Source organism: Populus trichocarpa, chromosome 10 (assembly GCF_000002775.5).
Source record: "Populus trichocarpa isolate Nisqually-1 chromosome 10, P.trichocarpa_v4.1, whole genome shotgun sequence".
NCBI classification, from domain to species: Eukaryota; Viridiplantae; Streptophyta; class Magnoliopsida; order Malpighiales; family Salicaceae; genus Populus; species Populus trichocarpa.
This window is the reverse complement of record NC_037294.2, coordinates 9,180,805-9,202,803: the sequence shown is the minus strand read 5'-3', so window position 1 is coordinate 9,202,803 and position 21,999 is coordinate 9,180,805. Positions and strand designations below refer to the sequence as shown.

The 21,999-nt window shown below is 32.9% G+C and overlaps 1 protein-coding gene and 1 pseudogene across 2 annotated transcripts; one reads left to right on the top strand and one right to left on the bottom strand.

Annotated features, from left to right (window-relative positions):
* Positions 1–197: 197 nt before the first annotated feature.
* Positions 198–2,224, bottom strand: LOC7477014 (uncharacterized). Of its 2 annotated transcripts, none has more exons than XM_002315564.4 (2): positions 1,491–2,224; positions 198–536 (listed from the first exon to the last, which is right to left on the bottom strand). In XM_002315564.4, exons 1-2 carry the CDS (start codon positions 1,930–1,932, stop codon positions 292–294), a joined length of 687 nt encoding a protein of 228 aa, XP_002315600.1. In that variant the 5' UTR covers positions 1,933–2,224; the 3' UTR covers positions 198–291. The 2 variants fall into 2 exon arrangements, with proteins under 2 accessions (XP_002315600.1, XP_006378310.1); XM_006378248.3 differs by having other exon boundaries at positions 1,494–2,224.
* Positions 2,225–11,333: 9,109 nt separating this feature from the next.
* On the top strand, positions 11,334–20,993 carry LOC18102454 (myosin-6-like; annotated as a pseudogene).
* Positions 20,994–21,999: the final 1,006 nt, after the last annotated feature.

The following is a 21,999-nucleotide window of genomic DNA, read 5'->3' as shown; positions in this document are numbered from 1 at the left end:
TAGAGCCTGTTTCAAAAAAAAAATTTGAAAAAATTTTTAATTTTTAATTTTTTTTCTTTAAATTAATATATTTTTGATGTTTTTTAAATTATTTTAATGTATTAATGTGAAAAATAATTTAAAAAAATATTTTTGCAAACAAAAATATTTATATTTTTAAAAAGTAATTACTACTATATTTTTAAACACTTCCTTACTAATGCAAAGTTTGGTCGGTCTTTGCTTGGGTTGACTTAATAAGATTACACAATCTTTCAATTATCGACTATATGTTTTTACTAGCAAAGCTAGTTATGCTTTTCTAGCCTGTTTCAAAAGTGCTGAATTGGGTTTGCGAGAGAAGCTGGATGCCTTCCTACTGCTCATGATCTTCAAGCTTTGCCGCAGAATATCGACCTCTCTTGCCCTGCTGTATTCTTCGTTCTCCACAAAAACTAATCGTGCTTTCAGCTCCTTAATGCACCCCTCCTTGGCCTTCACTTCCATCTTTAGCTCCTCAATCATCTCTTCCTCTGCTCTCCGGTACAATCCATCTTCTGCAAAACAGAGTTGCAGCCATAAATCAGTGTGTCATTCATTGATTATATTCTCTGTACTGTCGTAGCTTCTTAATTAGTATATACTAGCATGATCAATTGACCAAAGAAGAGGGACAACTCCCTGTCGTGGTGGTCTGTAATCTTGGATTTCGTTTCCACATGTTTATGGATAGCAAAAGAAAATGTTCAACTCCTTTTTTCGAAAAAGGAAGTCCCAGAAGTTTTATCACAGTGACGTGCTAAAACAGTAACGACTTTATAAGTGAAAAGATGCCAGCCACTTGTCACCACATATACACAGTAATACTTTATCATCAAGAGAATCAAAAACATAAATTTGGGCCCATTGCTGGAAAACTCCAATCAACTTTTTAGGATGTTTGACAAAAGGAACTGGTGGAGCATGCCAGTTCTAGCAGCGTATGCTATGCGCTAAACTCTCAGGTTTCTGCTACATTGAACGATAAAACTAGAATATTTGAAAGAAATTGCATAAAAGCACAAATAATTAGTGTGTGGACATGCACTAGATGTAGAGTGAGCTTAGGACGAGGATATAGTTCACCCCCTCAAGAATCACTCTTAAGACAACATGGCATGAAATAAAGGGAATCTAGAGGGTTTGTCAATGTCTGAATCTCCGAGATTTGCACAGTGCATGCAATCGTGCAAAGGCCGTCTAAAATGCCGGCATCGACATAAATTTAATTTAAATAAAGTAGAAAAACCCATCGTTGAATTTAAATCTAATAGTCTAATGACGGTAATTGACATAAATTCTTAAATCACTGGATTCAAATGAAACTGTAAAATTGATCGTTAAATCAAAATCTAGCAGTGTTAATAGACATCGAAAAACACCGACACCGATGCAATAATATATGTGCATGAGCAAGCGTGCGTGTGTGTGAGTGTGCGTGCGTGCGAGTCCGGAAGAGGAGAGAGATGCACCACGGTGAGTCCTCTGAATGAGATCATCAAGCTCGTCCTTGATGGCAAGGTAAAGCTTCTTCCACTTATCCACGGCCTCGTCGCGCCACACTCTCTCCTCCCTCATTTGCTCCACCAGGAAGCTAGGAGTCCCCAAGAATTCTCCATTTTTCTCACTTCTCTCTCCTACTGACCTATCCTCCATTACCCTGATCCTCTCATCTTTCTCTTCCACTGCCTTTCTCAATCTCTTTAGTTCCTCTTTGAGCTTCTTCCTCTCTTGCTTCCACTCTGCCTCTTTAAATGCGAAAACCATCATGTCTATCTCATAAGCTCTCGTCTCTTTCTCTCTCTCGTACATCATAGCTTTCATTTCCTCTTGGAAAAGCCTTACCTTCTCTGTCAGCCCTCTTAGGCCTTTCTCACACTGGTCGCTCTTTTTCTTGCCGACAAAACAATCCATGGCGTGTTTTCTTTGCCTAATTTGTTGCTCGGGACTACAAGTGGCAGTTCTTTTTTTTGTTATATAATCTTGTCTGATAAAGAAAGAGATAAAGATATGGTGGGGGTTGAGTTAGAAGGAAGGTGTGTGAATGAAATAAATTCCCTTACAGTACCAGAGGCTCCTCCATCAGTGAATTGAACCTGCCAAAGCCATCAAATTCCACTCTGTGTCAGTATTTAGCTAGGCCAGCTCTCTTTGAATTATGTGGTTGATAGTGCTAGAAAAAGCCCGTGAAAGAGGGCTGCCTATATGACTGGTGTCCAATTTATATAAAATTAGATACGACAAGACACTCGAGAAAAATATGCAAATGTAACGGAGATACGCTGCCGCTGGCTAGCTATTCACATGTATTATTTTCATAGATTTCAGAATCCAATTTCTAACATTCATGCTCGACATCATCAGTTGGTCCTCCTTTCATTGCAATGGAAATGAATAGTTCATGAAATTTCTTTTCTTTTCTTTCCGGCGGTGTTTAATTTAAACTTCTGCATGCACTCAGTTCTACTAGTGTAGAAATATCCCCCTTTTTTTTTATGTTTAATGGAGTATTTTTGGACTGGTTTTTACTTTATTTGAGGCTTTATATATATTTGGTATTGTTAAGTAAGATGTTTTGTATAAATATTTTTTACTTAAAAATATATTAAAATAATTTTTATTTGAATAGTTTTTATTTTCAAAATCAATACATTAAGATCTTAAAAAACATTAAACACACATTAACTTAATATTTTTTTAATTAAAATATTTTTTTAAAAAATATTAAAAAATAAAAGGTACTAAAGTATTAAAATCAATACATTAAAACCTTAAAACAAATACTAAAAACAACGACAATTAAAATACAGATCTTGTCTTTTTTAACCTATTTGCAACTCATATTTTTTGGTATTGTGGTAGTTTTTTTGTCGTGGATTTAAAAATTTATTTTATATAAAGTACTTTTAATTGAATTTGATTTGATATTTATATATATTTAGTTAAAACTGTGGTTGAAATTGAGGTTGAATAAAAAATAATTTAATATTTTTGGTTAAACATGCTTTTCAAATTGAGGTTATAAAATAACTAATATATATTGATGGTTTTTAATTTAATTATTATAGATTTAACTACCACTATTATATCATTAAATAAATAATATTTTATATCAAATATTTTTTATTATTCCATTAACTTATCTACAATTTCATCACGTATGAAATTTATCCGATAAGAACTATAATTTTCATGGTTTTTTGAGCATGCAACAAAATCAGGTAAAATATTATTAGAAACAAAATTGAAATTGCAATCAAATTCTATAAATGATATGTCTTCATGGATCTTCTTTTAATTTATATAATGTCATTAAATAATATTAAATACTAATTTTTTAAATAAAATATAATTAAAAAAATAAATGTTTTTTACTAGATCGACACAGTTGAATAAACAGTAGTATTAGTGTTCATGTTAACTGTGTCAAGTGAATTAATTCACTCCAAAGTGTTAAGTGAACAGTGGTGGAAAGCGGGTAATGACAGCCACGAAAAGCAGCAATTTTTTACTTTTACAAAACCAGTGGTGTAAACTCAATTTTTAGTGGGACCTATCTTTAAATCTACGTTTCAATTTTTTACCAAATAATTATAAATTATGAGGGGAACAAAACACAATTCCAACTACATTACCAATGTACATACACTCAGTATCATTAAGAGGAGTTTTTCAATGATAAGAATCGAATCCCCGACGATGTACTGAGAGTCAAAAGCGTAGTGATTTTTGTTTCCTGAATTAATTAATTAGTTACTTTCAGGTTAAAAATTAATTAGCCTTTTCGGATCTTTCACAAAATCATATATATAATTAATTTCCAGTGAGAAAAGCTATAGGTTCATCAAAGACACGATCAAATTGAGAGATTAAAATAAATATGCGCAGAATTAAGTAACCTTCGCACAGAGTCATTAGAGATTCAATTGAACATTTATTCTTAATTATAAGCATATATATATATTGATATCCTCAGCACAAGCTTGCGACTTTACAAATAACTATTTTTTTTTTTTCCCATGTGTGCGGCTATTGAAGTTACTGGTAATATTATATTTGAAATCCTCTAAATCGAAATTAATTAAAAAATAATAATAAAATCTCGTAATTGAAATTCTTTAAATTGAATTTGATTTATAGATTTTAATAAAATCTCATGTTTAAAACCCTTTTGAATGTTAAAGAATTGAATTTCAAATAGAATTTAATATTTAAAAATACTATAAAAGTAAATAGATCAATCCCTCTAATTTACAATTCTAAATTAAAGGAATTTAATATTAAAACTATTTTTAAAAAAAAATATCTATTTACCTATTTTTTTTAGAAACATTGGGAGAAATAGAAAGAAAGCAATAAGAGTAATTTATGCCTTCCTCAAGATAATCTTTTATATATATATATATATATATATATATATATATAAGACAAAAAGAAAGTCTATTTGATATTAGGGAATTGGAAAACAAAAATAGGTTAATGTGAAAAATATAAAATCCGGAAAGTTGCATGAAAAGGTTTTTCTTTCCGATGTTGCACTGGAAAAGAAAAGGACCTAAGAGAAGATTCTCTTAGGCCTCCCGCACCCGCCGCCGCCTGGACCAGGGGGCAAAGTGAGGAAAGACATCGGGTGGGAGAGCAACGTCTCATTCTTTTCATGAGAACTCCACTTCCAGATCAGAAAAGCATTCGGAACGGGCTCCGCGTTCGAGTTCTGAGCAACCCATTATAATTAATATATTGAAATTATATGAAATTTTATATATTAAATTTTATAATTTATTTTAATTTAATTTATACCAGATAGTTGGTTTAACAAATTAATTTATATTAATAAATATTTAAAAAGTCAAAGCATTATATATTTTAAAAAACATTTAAAAGTCAAATAAGTTTTGATTGGATTAACCGAGTGAACTAAGCCAATTTCAAGTTGATTTTTTTTTCACCCAACTTAGATTATAGAGCAAGCAACCGAGTTTTACATCCATCCGAACAAATCGAGTTTAATGACAATGCACTAATGATAATACCAGTTAGTAGGGGTAATTATTTTTGATTCGGTTCAGTTTTTACCTAAAAAATAACCAAACTAAATTTAAAAAAAACGAAACCGGTTCAAACCGATCGGTTTCGATTCGGTTTGGTTATTTTAGAACAAAAATAAAAACCCAACTGACTGGTTTCGGTTTCAGTTCGGTTCGGTTATTTTATATTAAAAACAAAAAAACTATATTGTTTTTTGAGGGTTTTTTTGTAACTTCTAATGGGTTTGATTTCGGTTTGGCTTGATTTATTCGGTTCGGTTTTTTATTAATTTCGGTTCAGTTCGGCTTTTTGGTTTCAGGCTTATGAAATCAAAACCGAACCAAACCGGTCAGTTTTTTAAATATTCTTATCAGATTAATCGATTTTTTTCACGGTTTAATTATTTGATTTAATTTATTTTTCAGTTTTTTCCTGCAATAATATACTAATATTTCAACGAAGACTTTCTGCATTAAACTATAACTAAAAGGAGTCAGTGTTTTACTGTGGACTGCACTGTGCAGTCCACAGTAAAACACTGACTCCTTCCTTAGACGGTTTTTTTTTTTTTTTTTTTTTTTTTTTTTTTTTTTTTTTTTTTTTTTTTTTTTTTTTTAAGGTTATCTAAGTTTTTTTAGCTGTTTTTTTTATGCTTTTTGGGATTTGTTTTTGCCTTTTTCTTTATTTTTTTTAATTAATTTTTTTCGTTTAGTTTAGTTTGTTAATGTTAAATTTCTTTTTATTTGGTTATTAGACTTTCATGACACATATCTCGAGTTTCACGGGTTAACCTGGTTTCACGGGTGAACCCAGTTAATTCCAGGTTGACCCGTCAATTTTTTATTATTATTATTTTCATAAATATTTTTTTTTATTTTAGTTTGTTAATGTTAATTTTTTTTTATTTAGTTATCAGACTTTCATGACACAAATACTGGGTTTAACAGATTAACATGGTTTGACGAGTTAACCCGGATTTTTTTTCTTTTTAATTAATTTTTTTTGTTTAGTTCAGTTTGTTAATATTCACTTTTTTTTATTTAGTTACGAGACATTCATGACACAGATCCCGGGTTTAACGGGTTAACTTGGTTTGACGAGTTAACATGAATTTTATTTTATTTTTTGCTTTTTTTTTTCTTTTTAATTATTTTTTTCGTTTCATTTAGTTTAGTTTGTTAATGTTAAATTTCTTTCTATTTAGTTTTTTTTCTTCTTAGAGGTTTTTTTTTCTTTTATTTGTTATTTTTAATTAATTTTATTTAATTAATTTAGTTTATTAATATTAAATTTTTTTCTAAGTAGTTCTCGATTGATGCCTTTAGTTTTTTTTTATGCCTTTGACTGTGAACTGCACAGTGCAGTTCACTGTGAAAAGGCTGATGCTTTTTTTTAATTAATTTTTTTTGTTTAATTTAAATTGTTAATGTTAAATTTTTTTCTATTTAGTTATCAAACTTTCATTACACGGATTCTGGGTTTGACAGGTTAACCTGGTTTGACGAGTTAGCCCAGTTAATTCTGGGTTAACCCATTAATTTGTTTTTTTCTTTTTAACTACCAAGCTTTCACGATGCAAATTCAATGTATAACGGGTTAACCTGGTTTGAAGGGTTAACCCAATTAATTCATATTTTTTTTTCTTTTTTTTCATTAGTTTTTTTTTCCTGTTGGTTTTTTTTTAACTAATTTATTAAATTATCACACTTTTATGACACAACCTTGCAGCCAGACCCATGTCCAATGTTATTGGGTCTGGTATTGCAATCCAGACACTTTTATGCTAAGGGTTAACCCAAGTTTAATGTTATTATTAATATTATAAACATTACTCTTGGATCAGGCGTTGCAACCAAACCTGAGACTCTTGGGTATAACTTTGTAAAAAAACCTAATACTTTTAGATCTTAACTATTTTTAAAATGCAAAAAATAATTGACCCGCAGCATCGCGCGGGGCACGTAACTAGTTCAATTTCTATATATCATTCGTTCGTATCTTATTCAGTCTTCTCCCCAAACAAACAATTTTTCCTTCCAAGAAAACAAATTAAATCGCTGTCACCATGTCGTAATTTGTGACCTTGTAGCTAAGTATAGTATACACTATACAGTACGCGTGCTCTTGCAGGCCTGCTTTTAACACCGAGAGAGCATGATTACAGAGTTTACGATTGAACAAACGCCTTATCAGAGCAGTGCAAAAGACAACATCTCTCTTTCCATCACATACATGTTCTTCACTGGCAGTCTATTACAGTAAAGAGTGATAATTTTGGTGCCAAATTAGCTAGCTAGGGCATCTTTGTCATAATTGTATGTGTACAAAATACATCATCGGATTCCCTGCCTGAAAGAGACTTGCTGCGGTAGCACAATGCTTGGAGCTTGACATCTACCAAAGAAATGAAGAAGGGAAAGCATGATTGTAAGCGAGTAGGGACCATTTTCATTAACTTTGGCACTTCAATGATGTTTGACTTTCTGGTACAATTGTATTTTTAAAATACTTTTAATTTAAATTATATATATATATATATACATATATATATATTGATGTGCTGTTTTTTTTTTAAAATAAAAATAAAATAAAAATATTATTTTAATACATTTTCAAATAAAAAATAATTAAAAAAATAATTTCAGCCGTGACTTGTAATTTTATTTGTTTTTGAATGCAGAGACTACTTTGGCAATGGACCTAATGGGCTGTACCAAAAACTACGGATTGAATTATCGAGCTTGGTATAAATGTGTGGGCTCGGAGAGGGAGAGAGAGGGAGAGAGAGGGAGTTCTATATACTATTGACAAGTCAACTCATTCTGTGAGGAGAAAGATATCGGGAATAGAACTGAAACCCTTGAGAAATGGAAAGGAAAAAGAACTCGGTCTCAAGGGGGGGTCAATGCCACACAGTCAACAGAGTTTACTGGCCACTAGTTAGATGGTGTATGATTTATCGGTCAATTTTTTATTTTATAAAAAATATTAAAAAAATATAAGATTTAGTGCTGAGTGTGACTAAATACTAGATTTAACAATAACATTTATAATATAAATAATAATATTTCACTTGTTTGTCAAAATTCTTATATTTTTTAATTTTTTAAAAAAAATTATGATTTTTCTTCACTAGTAATAATAGTATTTTTTTAAAAAATTATTAACAATAACAATGATAATTTTTAATTTTATCCTTCAAATTAAATTTATGGTTATTTTTTAATATTAATAATAATTGTTTTCAAATTTATTAATAATACTAATTGTAATAAAAATAATAATATTTATAATATTAATACTATTAATTATAATAAAAATAATAATATTTGTAACACAAATAATACTATTTTTAATATTAATAGTTTTAATTATAATGAAAATAATAATATTTATAACACAAATAATAATATTTTTTATATAAATACTTTTAATTATAATAAAAATAACAATATTTATAATACAAATAATAATATTTAGAAACCTAAAACCCTAGAACCTTGAGTCCTAACGCAGGACCCATTACCCTTGGGTTCTGACGCGAAACCCAAGCGGGTCTACAGACCCCAGACGTGCTGATTTGTGCCCCAAGTTGAAGACACCCCGCTCACCTGGGTTTGCAACAAGGAGCCCGGGTCTTGCCTTAGCACACAAGCCATGACAGCCTTAGCCCCAGGTGTCTTTAGCTTGGGGAACAACCCCACCTCCCTACAACCTTTGGAACTCTCTGTGGCAGGGCATGCAGCCCCAGCGTCCAGTGTCTGCAGCCTGGGGCACATCCCCACCCCCTGCAACCTTTGAAACTTTATATGGCAGGGCATGACAACCATATTGCCAAGTGTCTGCAGCCCTACCATGTCCCACCAAATTTTGCACTAACCGTTTTCTCTCAAACCGTCCCTTCAATACCAAATGCATCATAATAAAAAGACAACCCCACCCCCTGCAACCTTTGAAACTCTGTGTGGCAGGGCATGACAGCCATATTGCCAGGTGTCTGCAGCCCTACCATGTCCCACCAAAATTTGCACTAACCGTTTTCTCTCAAACCGTCCCTTCAATACCAAATGCATCATAATAAAAAGACAACCCCACCCCCATGTAGTCTTTGCAACTCTTTGTGGCAATGATAGCTCTGTCATTACATTGTTTCAATCCACAGTGTCATGAATCTGATGAACAAGACTTTTGCTAACACTGTTCCAATTCAAAGTGCAATGAGTCTTGATGAACAAGACTTTCCCCGCATGATTTAACTTTATGTATAATAATGTGAGTCGCGCATTTTATGTAAGTGAGGTAATTGTTTTTTTAAATAAATATATTAGTTTTTTCACTGTATTTTTTGATATAAAAAATTCTTAATCACAAACTAAAATGCTTATATATAATTAAATAAATTGATATTTGATCATAAAATAATTAAAATATTTAATCTATACGGACCTTGCATTCAATTGTGTCTAGTAGCTTTATTTCTTATAATAAATTTTTTTCAATAAAACGAGAAAAAAGTCATCAACAACAAAAAAATTAAATAAAACTATGAAGCCCAACTATCAAACAACTCAATTTTAAATGACAAAAATAAAAAAAAACTAAAAAAAACATTGGAAAAAAAAGACACGGTTCAACTTGTGCTAACTTACTAACCCCGCGACCATAGACATGAGATTATGATAGATCCATAGAGAGAAAAGTGAAAAAAAAAAACAAAGAGAGAAACATGAAGATTAATTCCCCTAAAAAAATATGTTGAAGGATAAAATTGAAAAAAAAAGAGGACCAAAGTCAAACTCATGCTAACCTTCAAAATCAATGATCGTGATCATGAGATCGAGACTAATCTCATGGAAGGAAAATCCAAAAAATAACAAGCAAAACTCTCAATAAAAAATGCTTAGCGATGAAACTAGAAAAATAATTAAGAAAAAAGCAATAAAAAATCCAAGTCAACCTGGGATCAAGATAACCCTATATATAAAGAAAGTGAGAAAAAAGCACGAAGACCCGTTAAAAAAATAAATGTTGAATAATAAAATTAAAAATAAATTAATTTTATAAAAGAATAAAAAAAACAAAGTCAACTTATGTTAATCTTTGAAATCCATAATCCTGACCATGGGGTTGAGACTAATCCCATGGAATGGAAAAAAAACAACGAAGAAAAATTATCAACAAAAAAACACTAAGAGATTAAACTGGAAAAAAACCTTCTAAGATTCTCTAGCACATCTAGTGGTATTTTAAAACCTTCTTTGAGTCTAAAAGAATTTTTCACTTAAAAATGTATTAAAATATATTTTTTTAAAGAATTATTTTTATATTAGCACATTAAAATAATAAAAATACAAAAAAAATAATAATTTGAAGATAAAAATGTTTAATAACTTAAAAGAGTTAAAAAATCAAGAAAGGAGGACAAGATAAACGTCGCGAGAGATTCCAACTCTCACAGGGAAAACCAATGTACACAGCAGTCACGTGACCAGGAGAGTGTTTGCTTGTTTGGTTCGGGATGGCTTTAGTGTTTTTTTTTTTTAATAAAATTCACATAAAAAACAAGTGTTTTTAACTTTTAAAAGCGTGATTTATAATTTAAAAGGGTTATAGTTTTGAAAAAACCTATTACATCTTCCACCTAAACATATTTGAAGAATCAGTTTGCGATCATTTTATAAAATAAGTAAATAAATTTTTTGTATTATTTTAATAATAAAATATTTTATTAATATATTTTTAAATAAAAAATAATTTAAAAATTAATTATTACAGCGTATCTTACACGGACTGCAACTTCCAATTTGTTTGTTGAAGGTCTGGATTAATTGCGTCCTTGCATTAGTTGAAAGTGAACGCCATATATCAATGACATGTTTGAATTAATTCGACATTAATTCTTTCAGTTCAGACACATAAACTGAGGGGGAAAATGACTCCACAATCACAACGAGCTCGACGAAGAGTACTTGAAAATAACGTGACGAGAGCACAATTTAATAAATGCATCAAGTCCATGTAAACACGTGTCCTTAAAATCTACAAAGCTTAATTCTGATTATTAGAAAAAATAAAACACAACTGCATTGGAGTGTTATGCGTGTGGGAGCACTTCATCCATAGTCACTTGAAAAAAAAAAAAAAAACTCAAAGAAAGGAAAAATTAATCTGAATTAATTTTTTTTATTCTTTTTATAAAACATCTTCCGTCCGTAGAAAGACAAAGAGAAGGATAATAATAATAATAATAATAATAATAATGGAATATTTTAGTTTCATTTTTGTTTTGTTTGAGGTTACGGTCACGAAGTGGTTTAAGGTCCACACCATTGTGCTGTGCTTTCACGTGACCTCCCTCACCCCCTTCTTCCTTCTTCCTCCTTTCAACTATTTTCCCTCCACGAAAAAGTTTCCTGCTGTTTTACAATAGACGATGAAGTTGCTGCATTCGTAGAGAGAGGGGAACACAACTCATTCAGGACAGGACAGGACAGGACAGGGCTGGATAGAAGATATTTAGGATCTTGTCGTGACAGCATTTTGTTGCAATTGAAGAATTGGTCTTTGGTTTCACTGGCATTGTTTGCTGAGGGAGGGATCTAGGGTTTCCATTGCCTACGATCTAATTCTAATAATTTCCTTTCTCCTCTCTCAATAATGGTATTTCCTTTCTCGACAATATTGTTTAATTATTTCTTCTTGCTTCATGCTGAATTATTGAAGGGAATTTGTAAAGGTTTTAGAAATATCTGTTGCTTTTTATAGATAATTAAAAGTACTCAGAGTTTAGTATTTTTATTGTATAAAGTGTTGTGCAATGTCTAGAGAGTAGATAATGTGAGTAGAGTGTTATTCTAACCGTAATCCTGCCCAGGGAGGCCAACCAAACTCTTTGGACATTGTTAGAAACTCATGAAACTGACAATCAAATCAACATTCTGACTTACCGAAAGTAATTTTTGGAACATGTGGTAAGTAATCTTTGAACTCGTGATTTGGAACATGTGGTAAGTAATCTTTGAACTCGTGATTTGGAACATGTGGTAAGATATGTCAAGGGCTGTAGCCAGAATTCGTAACTGATTTAAATGTATAGAATGTGTAGCCTGATGATGGTCAGTTGAGCTGAATAATATTTTTCTTATGAGATTCTGTTCGTAGTAGCAGTTATACTTGCTCCAGCCGCTTCCGTGTTTGGGTGGATGCTATTTTTTTTTTTTAAATGCTGCTTCATGCTCATAAATGAGACTTTAGTGCTTTACTCACTCGGGTTGATGTTCCGATGAACTGGCAGGCCACACAGGCTGCTCAAGGCAGTTCAATAGTTGGATCTTTTGTTTAGGTGGAGGATCCTGAGGAAGCATGGATGGATGGGGAAGTTGTGGAAGTTAATGGTGAAGATATTACAGTAAACTGTGCATCAGGGAAGATGGTGAGTTCTTTCCAGGAACTTGTATCAAGTTTTTATAATAGAATTGAGAATATTCTTGTTTATTAAAAAAGTTTGTTCTTCAAACCCCCTTCCCACCCACCCAATTTATGATTTCCGATCTGATAGACCCAAATGGTTTCCTTTCTGCATTCAATGTCTGATCTAAAATATATATGGTTTTATTGACTAGTTCAATCAAATGCTTCCAGTGTGAAGGGTTTGGGAGGTAGTCTTTCTGTTTTGGCTTGTAGCAAAACAAGCTTCATGCTTATATATGTACTCTTATGATTTCAGAAACCTGGCGGCATCATTGCTCTTCTTGACGAAGCTTGGTATGTATGTTATAGAAGACAGTGGACAACAACCATTCATCCCGTTTAATTGATGCAGACATTAAAGAGTATTTTGGTTTGTTAAGAAATTTTCCTTTGATGTTGTAGTGACATATTAGCTTTTGTTTATTGTTTGCAGTATGTTTCCTAGATCAACACATGAAACATTTGCAGAAAAGCTTTATCAGACTTTTAAAGACCACAAACATTTTAGCAAGCCTAAGTTAGCACGGAGTGACTTCACCATTTGTCATTATGCTGGTGATGTAAGTATGCTCTGGTTTTTGGTTCATATGAGAGTGTGCCACAATATTAGTTCTTCATGTAGCTACTAAAAAGTGAAGCACAACCAAATACTCATCCCAGGAGAATTTTGATTGTAGGTGACAAACCAAACTGAACCTTTTCTGGATAAGAACAAAGATTATGTTGTAGCGGAGCATCAAGCTCTCCTGAGCGAGTCCAAGTGCTCCTTTGTTTCAGGCCTGTTTCCGCCATTGCCTGAGGAATCTGCCAAAGCATCAAAATTCTCTATGTTCTAGTGTGCATAAGTTTAATGTGTGTTATAACATTTTTAACATATTTCTGTTTTAACTCTATCTCTCTACAGCAACAACTACAAGCATTGCTTGAAACACTGAGTGCCACAGAGCCACACTACATGCATTGTGTAAAGCCAAATAATGTTCTAAAGCCTGCCATCTTTGAGAATAATAATGTTTTACAGCAACTACGTTGTGGGTAATATTCAATATCGTGGCCATTTCATGTGTCATGGTATTTCTTCAGTGATAAAAACCATGTTTGTCATGTATTGTTTATCCGATTCCAGGGTGTGATGGAGGCAATTAGGATTAGCTGCGCTGGATATCCCACAAGAAAGGCATTTGATGAATTCGCCCGTTGTTTTGCCATTTTGGCACCAGATGTGCTGCATGGCAGGTAGCTTTTTAAAATTTTCTCGTTTAAATTTGTTTCATACTTCTAGTTTTTTTTTTATTCTTTCTTGAATGTGAATTGCATTTTTTTTTCTTTTCATTTTCTATTATTTATTCCTTGATAGCTGTGATGAGGTTAGTGCTTGCAAGAGGCTTCTAGAGAAGGCGAACCTTGAAGGTTATCAGGTATATTTTTGTTAATTCCTTTTAAGTTAATGAATAATTGTAAGATACTGTTATAGCCTTCACAATTCATTTATAATCCATTTACAACTATGTGAATGTTCGTCCATTACATGCTCACATGAATATGTGCATGCGAGGAATGACTATCAGTCAGGCAATGAATGCGTGTAGAAATCTTGTTTATTATTATTATGAGCTCTCTTTGGAATTTATAGCTGTACAGTATTTCTGCTGTTATAAATTGTTGGGCTAAACCATTCAAACACCATTGAACTATAGACCATTTTGATTCACACCCCTGAATTATTTTTTTTCTTATGTCAGATCTTGAATTATATGGTGTTTTGATTAACACCACTTCTGTTACATTCTGCCCAATTGAGTCATTAAATATCACATACAAGGTACATATGTTTTCCTTAAAAACTACAAAAAAGTCATAAAACTGCCAAGAGTTTTTAATAGTGGTGAGGGTTGATTTTTCTAATTTTTTTGACCAATTTTTTATTTATGATATTTGATATTTTATAAGAATACATGTGCAGCTCGCATGTTATTTAACAGAAAAATGGATGGACTGTAATGGAAGGGGTGTCAATCTAAACTCCTTCAGGGTGGTCAATCAAAATGACCTGTAGTTCAAGGGGTGTTTGTACGGATTATCCTAAACTGTTGTTATTGCATATTTTCTACGTATGGAATAAACTATGATGCAGTGTTTATCAGATGCTAAATTCCCAAGATAATTAAAGAATGTCTTATTGAATCATTTCAATTGCAGATTGACAAAACAAAACTTTTTCTTAGAGCTGGTCAGATGGCGGAGCTACATGCTCGTTGAAGCGAGGTGTTAGGAAGATCAGCATGCACCATCCAGAGGAAAGCTCGTTCATATCTCTGTTGCAAAAACTTTATCTTGTTGCAGCAGTCTGCCATTCATATCCAAACTTTGTGTAGAGGTATCAGTAGCTTCATATAATAGTTAATTTGACTATAGATGATACACAGGAATATTTTTATAGTGGTTCTATAGCCATAAAATTAATGAATTTAGAATGTATTGGTCAATGATTGAAATTGTATCAACTCATGCTTTATTTAATTTGGTTGCAGCTGAAGTAGCATGTAATAAGTTTGCCTGAGAAGAGAAACTACTTGTTTGAAAATCCAGAAATATTCTCGCATGTATCTTGCGAGTAAAGCTTACAACAACTTGCGCTTCTCAGCTGTCTCCATTCAGTCAGGTATACGTGGAATGGCTGCTTGTTATGAGCTTTGGTTCAGGAAGCAGATGAGAGCTGTGATTGTAATTCAGGTTAATTCCAAATCCTTATACAAGAAATTGGTTATTGTTTTCTTTTGTTCCTTTTCTTTTTTTGTGCTCTTCATTTTACCTTCTTTCTTCAATCTGGAAAGTGATGGTGTGAAGTGAGTAGAGAGTGAAACTTATTTATTTTGCAAGAGCTGTCTAGCCATTCCATATAGTTGGGCAATAGATGATTGTGAGTTTGTTAGAATATTTATGACAACAGCAGTGTATTTTATTTTCAATAAAAATAATTCATCCAAGGGTTGTGCAACCAGGGGCGGAGCCACGTAGGGTAATGAGGGGGCAACTGCCCCCTTAATCTTTTTTTTTTTCTTTAATTCCTTTTATATTAATATTAATAATATCTAGCAGATTTTTTTTTGTTGGTTATCAATTAATCTAAATTAGCTATTGTTAACTTTAGAGGTGAGAAAAAAATCAAAAAACTAATTAAATCTAAAAAATAAGAAAAAAATTAACCGAAAAAACAAAACTGTGAAAAAAACCAATTAACCCAAGTTAGTTTTTTCATTTTGAAAGTATTCTTACATTAATTTTATTTGATATGAGTTGGTACGTATATTTCAAATTAATTTCTCTATATAATGCATATCTATATAATATATAATATCAAGTATTTGTTAATAGTTTGCCCCTCATTTAAAAAACCCTGGCTCCGCCATTGTGTGCAACACTAGAACAATGGACACGCCACGGTGTATGTCTATGCAAATGTGAGGTATTATTTTGCTTAGGGACATGGGATTAAATCTTGTCTTTCTAGAGTGACTTAAGGGGTGGGATAGAGCTACCCAAAGTTGAGCCAACCAGCCTTTGAACAAATCACCTGACATAATTTGCCATGGTCTTTGCTGGCAATTCAGTCAGTTGCTGCGCATCTGTTGATTGGATTTTTTATTTATTTTATACTATATAGGCTTTCTTACTCTTATTGGAGCTCATGCTTTGTCAGAGTCAATGCTGAAAACACTTGGCTCTATTTCATTATTTGAGGTTAAAGCGAGCAGCAATCGCCACTCAATGTGCCTGGAGAGGGCAGGTTGCACGTAAAGAATTGTGGAAGCTTAAAATGGTGACCTCTTCTTTCTTTAATTTCTACTTTCTTCTCCAATAAATTATATCTAAGATTGCAAATCCTGTTTTGCAAATTTATTCTCCATTTTTTTTCCATGCACTGTTCTGTAACTAATCTAAATAGTGGATGACTTTTAGTTTTATTTTTCTTTCTCAAAATAAACTTGGGTCTCATAGCTGGTTGGGATTACCGCTGCAGAAAATTGGTTATTTTATTTATGAAGGGAACCTTGTGTTTCAGCTAAAGTAATTAATTAATTCTCTCTCAAGTTTGCTAACATCCCTCCTTGATCTTTGGGCTTCCGCATATTTTCTTTTACTTGAAATGCCCCCTGTAAAGTTTCTCATTAATCGAATTTCATACTTGGAGAAGAACTGATAAACTTGTGAAACTATTTATCTTGCCTCATTTGCGTGCATGTTTGGGTAACTTAACATCTACAATTTGAATCATTTAGTCTTTTCTCCAGCCAAATTCCATCCTCGAATTCTCAATTTGTTCAAATTTTAGGGCCCCATCCCTTTGTTTTCTAAAGAAGTTATATTTGCTACCATGTCATTGTCTCGTCCAATATGTCTGCAGGCTGCTAAGGAGACTGGTGCTCTCCAAGCTGCAAAAAGCAAACTGGAAAAGGAAGTTGAAGAACTAACCTGGCGTCTGCAGCTGGAAAAACGAATGAGGGTAGGGATGTTTGTTTGCTTGGCTTTCTCTTTTCTTCTAAATAATGAACCACATCATATGAACTCAACTTCCCTCTTATTTGTATGATATCTTAATAACTATGTGTGAAAAAAATATTCAAACCTCTGTTGAGCTCCAGAGAGAGATGAGATAATTAATAATTTAGCCATTCACTTTGTGCTGAGGAATACAGTGTTGAAGTTAAAATTACAATCTAGAATGCACGTATGGATATGCTAGCTGTGTCTATTGACTAGAAGCATGAAGTTGATTGGATTTATTCATTTTCCAGTATTTTGTTTTCTTTATTTTGTGTAGCTATTTGGTATTTACTGTTTGTAAGTGATGCTTCTATTGAATGCAGGCTGACCTAGAGGAATCCAAAACACAGGAAATGCAAAATTATGTACAGCATTGCAAGAAGTGCAACCTGAACTCCAAGAATCTAAAGCTCTACTAATCAAGGAATGCGAGGCTGCAAAGAAAGCAGCTGAACAGTTCCCAATCACACAGGAAGTCCCAGTTATTGATAATGAACTGGTGAATAAACTTACTGCCGAAAATGAAATGCTCAAGGTAAAGCTTTTATACATTGCTATTTGGATCTGTTACAGGCTTGCAAATGACTGTATATGCATTGCTTAAATATGACAGGATTTAGCATCCAAAAATGAAGGAGAAATAAGAAAAATCTTCCTGTTTGAGGTACATGTCTCAACTTTCACTTGAATGGTGTTTCGTGGATGATACTTTGTAGGCTATGGTAAGCTCAATGGAAAAGAAAATTGATGAAACAGAGAAGAAAAATGAAGAGACAAATAAGCTTAGTGAAGAGCGACTGAAGCAGGCTTTGGATGCAGAGTCAAAGATAACTGAGCTGAAAACAACCATGCAGAGGTTTCTACAGTGATTTCTATTTATGTCAAAAGTAGTCAAGTACTTAAATTGCATTTTAAGTCAATGTGGAAGCAGGATAAAGGGATTTTTCCTTGATAACTTGGGGTTAATTATATGAATTTAAATTATTGACAATATTCTTTCTCAGGCTTGAAGAAAAAATTTCTGACTTGGAAGCTGAGGACCAAGTTCTGTGGCACCAAGCATTGTTCAGTTCATCTTCAAGAAAAATGTCGGAACATTTAGAAATTACCTCCCTGGTAAAGTGCTTGGTATTTTTTTTAAATTACTCCTTTTCTCATGCTAGGCTTTGGAAACTTATTAATTCTTTTCCTTCTCTTAAACTGCTGCAGCATCTAGAAAATGGTCATCATGTTAGTGAAAAAAATAATGATACATAATTTAATTTTATTTAAGACTTGTTTACCATTGTCTGAATATTCCTGTATTAACTATCGTCCTGATTGAGCATACTTCTTCAGGAACCACCAACCCCAGCTAAAAGGTTTGGTACTGATGCTGACAAAAGATTGAGGAAATAACAGATTGAACGGCTACATGTACATGCTTAAAGTGGGAAAAGCAGTTCTTTTTTCCTGATATATTTTTGGTTTGGGAGTTTAAATGGTTTGATGTAATCTTGATTTGTTCATTTTTTTTCCTGTGATGTAGGAGAGTGTAGATGCTCCGATCAAATGTGCAGAGCAGAATCCTGGGTTTAGTCAAGGAAAACCAGTTGGAGCCTTTACCATTTACAGATGCCTTGTCCACTGGAGATTGTTTGAAGCAGAAAGAACTAGTGTATTTGATTGTCTTATTCAGATGATTGGTTCTGCTATAGAGGTAACTTGATTTTCTCCTTTCATGCTTGATTTATTTGAAAATTGTCCTGCCTCTAAACCAAACCACAGCACAGGTAACTGAAGAAAAACGGAATTGTTTTCGAGTTCTGTGATTTGATTTGATATCTAACATGCTTGATGTTGTTAATGTAATGCTTGCAGAACCAGGATGACATTAATCATATGGCATACTGGTTATCTAATACCTCGATGTTGTTGTTCTTACTTCAACGGACTTTAAAAGGCAGTGGTGCAAATCCAAATTTGCCTCCACCTCCAACATCATTTTTGGGAATGATGGCAAAGTAATGAGATACCCTCCAGAAATTTCTTTTGTAGTAATGCTCACAGAAAAATGATTTAATAATCTTAAATCATGTAACTACATTTTGAAGACACATAACTCTACTTTAATTCACAAAATTGCATTCTTCTTTAATTCTCAAAATTTTATTTGATGTCCTGCTTATGCAAGTGACCTGATATTTTCTCAGAGTTTCCGTTCATCGCCTTCTTCGGCCAATCTTAAAATTGGTAAAGATATACAGCTGGTCGAGGCTAAGTATTCAGCTTTGCTTTTTAAACAACAGCTGACAGCATATATGGAGAAGATGTATGGCATCATTCGAGATAATTTAAAAAAGGATTTATCACCTCTTCTTTCTTCATGTATCCAGGTAAACTGACCTTGATTCTACATTTATGAATCTTGCCATGATGTATTTAATGAGTTTTTTTTTCTCCCTATCAGTAGATGGGCGAGCCCATTGCATTTTTTCAATGATTTAAAATCTTCCATAATTTATGCTGTAATGTTTTGTTAAAAACTAACAGGAATGAAATGATTCATTGCATGGACCATTGAAATCCATTTTTATGTTAACCATAGATTTTGATTAAGTGTCATCCTCTATTGAGATTTTACTTTTGTTGCTTATCTTGCCTTTCCTTTTTCCCTTTGGTTTTCTTTTGTAATTAGATTTGTAAACTTTTCATGTTGTTGCATTGATGTATTCTTATGCAAATGTTTGAAGATATCTGCTATAGCATTCGGATGTTGGAATACAGATTTGGAAACCAGTTTTTTCCTTGGCTTGAATGCATGTTCTTTTTAATTTTTACTATCAAGAAAAATGACAATGGTAACTGCGAACCTTGGTCAAAAATATCAACTAAGCCTACCCTCCGGGTATTCAGAATTCATCTAACTGCGAACCTTGATCCTAATTTCGTCCCAGACGTTCTAGGTTTATGGTAACCATGGTCTATACGTTTGGAGTTTGATATTCTGTAATTTGCTAAAAAATCAGTAGTTTTGAGAATGCTAACTTGTTCTTTTGCCTCAGCAATCTCGTCACCTGACACTATAATTTATTAGTTTTTCCAGTCCTTTTCCCCATATTTAAGTTGAATTGTACTTTAGTATTTTTATAAACCATCATCCCCTTTGTAAAGTTTAGTTGGGCATATGAAATTCTGCATTAGCTGCTTTTCTGCTTTGCTCAAATAGAAATGATTCTTTCAATTGTATTTTTTACTATCCTAGTTCAGCATACCGTTTCCTTCCAGGTTATACACTAGAAATCGAGAATTTCATATGATGAAATTACAAATGACCTTTGCCGGTATGCCTCTCCCTCCCTCCTGTCTCTCACAGAGAGCGCGCGCGCACAGACGCATCTTGAATTGACAAAATATCATAGCTGCTGGAGAGCTAGTTATGACAGCAAAATTCAATTAAAAGAACTTGGTGGAAGCAGGCGCATTGTTTGGCAATTTGTCATTTATGAATCGAAGGATAATGATAGCAATACTACACTCTTACTAACTGCTGTGGCGGTGGCAGCCAGTGACAGGTGTTGTGTGGTTCATGATAAAATGTGATAGATCAATTTAGGGATCACCATGTGTGATTTTAGTGAATGTTGGTAAAATGTCTATACATCTTGCATTACTATGTGAGCAATTGCCAAGTTATAGTTTTTCTGGTTAATATATCAAGATTGACATGCTCTGCATCATTCAAACTCTCTCTCTCACATCATTTCTTCCTGGTTTCAGGTCCTGAGTGTTCAACAGTTATACAGAGTATGTTCTTTATACTGGGATGACAACTACAATACTCTTAAGTGTATCTCCCGATGTAAACTGGATTGGATTGATCATTACACATTAGATTTTGTTGTTTACGTTGCCCAGGTATTGATCTAAATATGTTAATTTTTTATGTGTTACTGCATCTTGTTTTTGTGTGGGTGATTTCCAGCATGAAAATACTAACAAATGATTCGAATGATTTAATGGAACAAAAATTTCTTCACTAGAACAACATTAAACAAGATAAAATTGATTTTTATACAAGATACACTAAACAACTTCACAAAAAAATTATCATGTTCCTTCCATTATTATCCGACATAACAAAATTATCAACTTCCTCTTACTGAACGAGCAGCGGTTGTTGCCGAAGAACAATGCCCTCGGTCTTCAGTACTTGCACGAGGTGTTGATGGCAGAATCTGTTAAATTCAGAGTCAGATGTTTTAGAACTAGATTGTAATTATATTCAACAGAGACAAGTTGAAGTGTTTTGGTTCGGATAACATTTTCTACCGAATAGACTGTAATTGTATTCAACTAACAGAGAGAATTCAAAGTGATATGGATCGAAAAACATTTTCCACCTCTACAGTACATATCTCTGGGAAAAGGAAGGAAAAGAAAAAAAGAAGCGAAGAGTTCTGTTATCTGCCATTGCCGAGTCGTTTCTCTGGTTTAACTTCGATGCATGTCATCAGCTCTCGTCTCAATCGAATGTCATGGTAATCGACTCAAATAAAATATTCCCAGGTCGAATAGGAAACTAAACTTTAATTATTGAAATTTATGTCGAGGTTTCATCTGAGGCCAACATTTGAAGGACAATTTCTGTGACAGGATAAAAATTAAACAGTGACGAAGACTTACCGAATGATTAATTTACCCGGGCAGCACATGCCGCTACTGAACTCCGAAAACAATCCCATTGAAGGCCTTGCTTGACCGGTTCTTCTTGGCCAGATTCTTCCACCATTCATGTGCTCACATGGTGCTGCCATGTTTCAGTTTCTGATTCTCTCATTTGGCAGAAGGTTTGACTGAAGATTATTTGTCCGATACTCTTTCAGTTAATACAGTTATAGAGTTAGTTGCATGTTGATATACTTAAACATATTTCTTTCTATTTGTCATAAATAAATT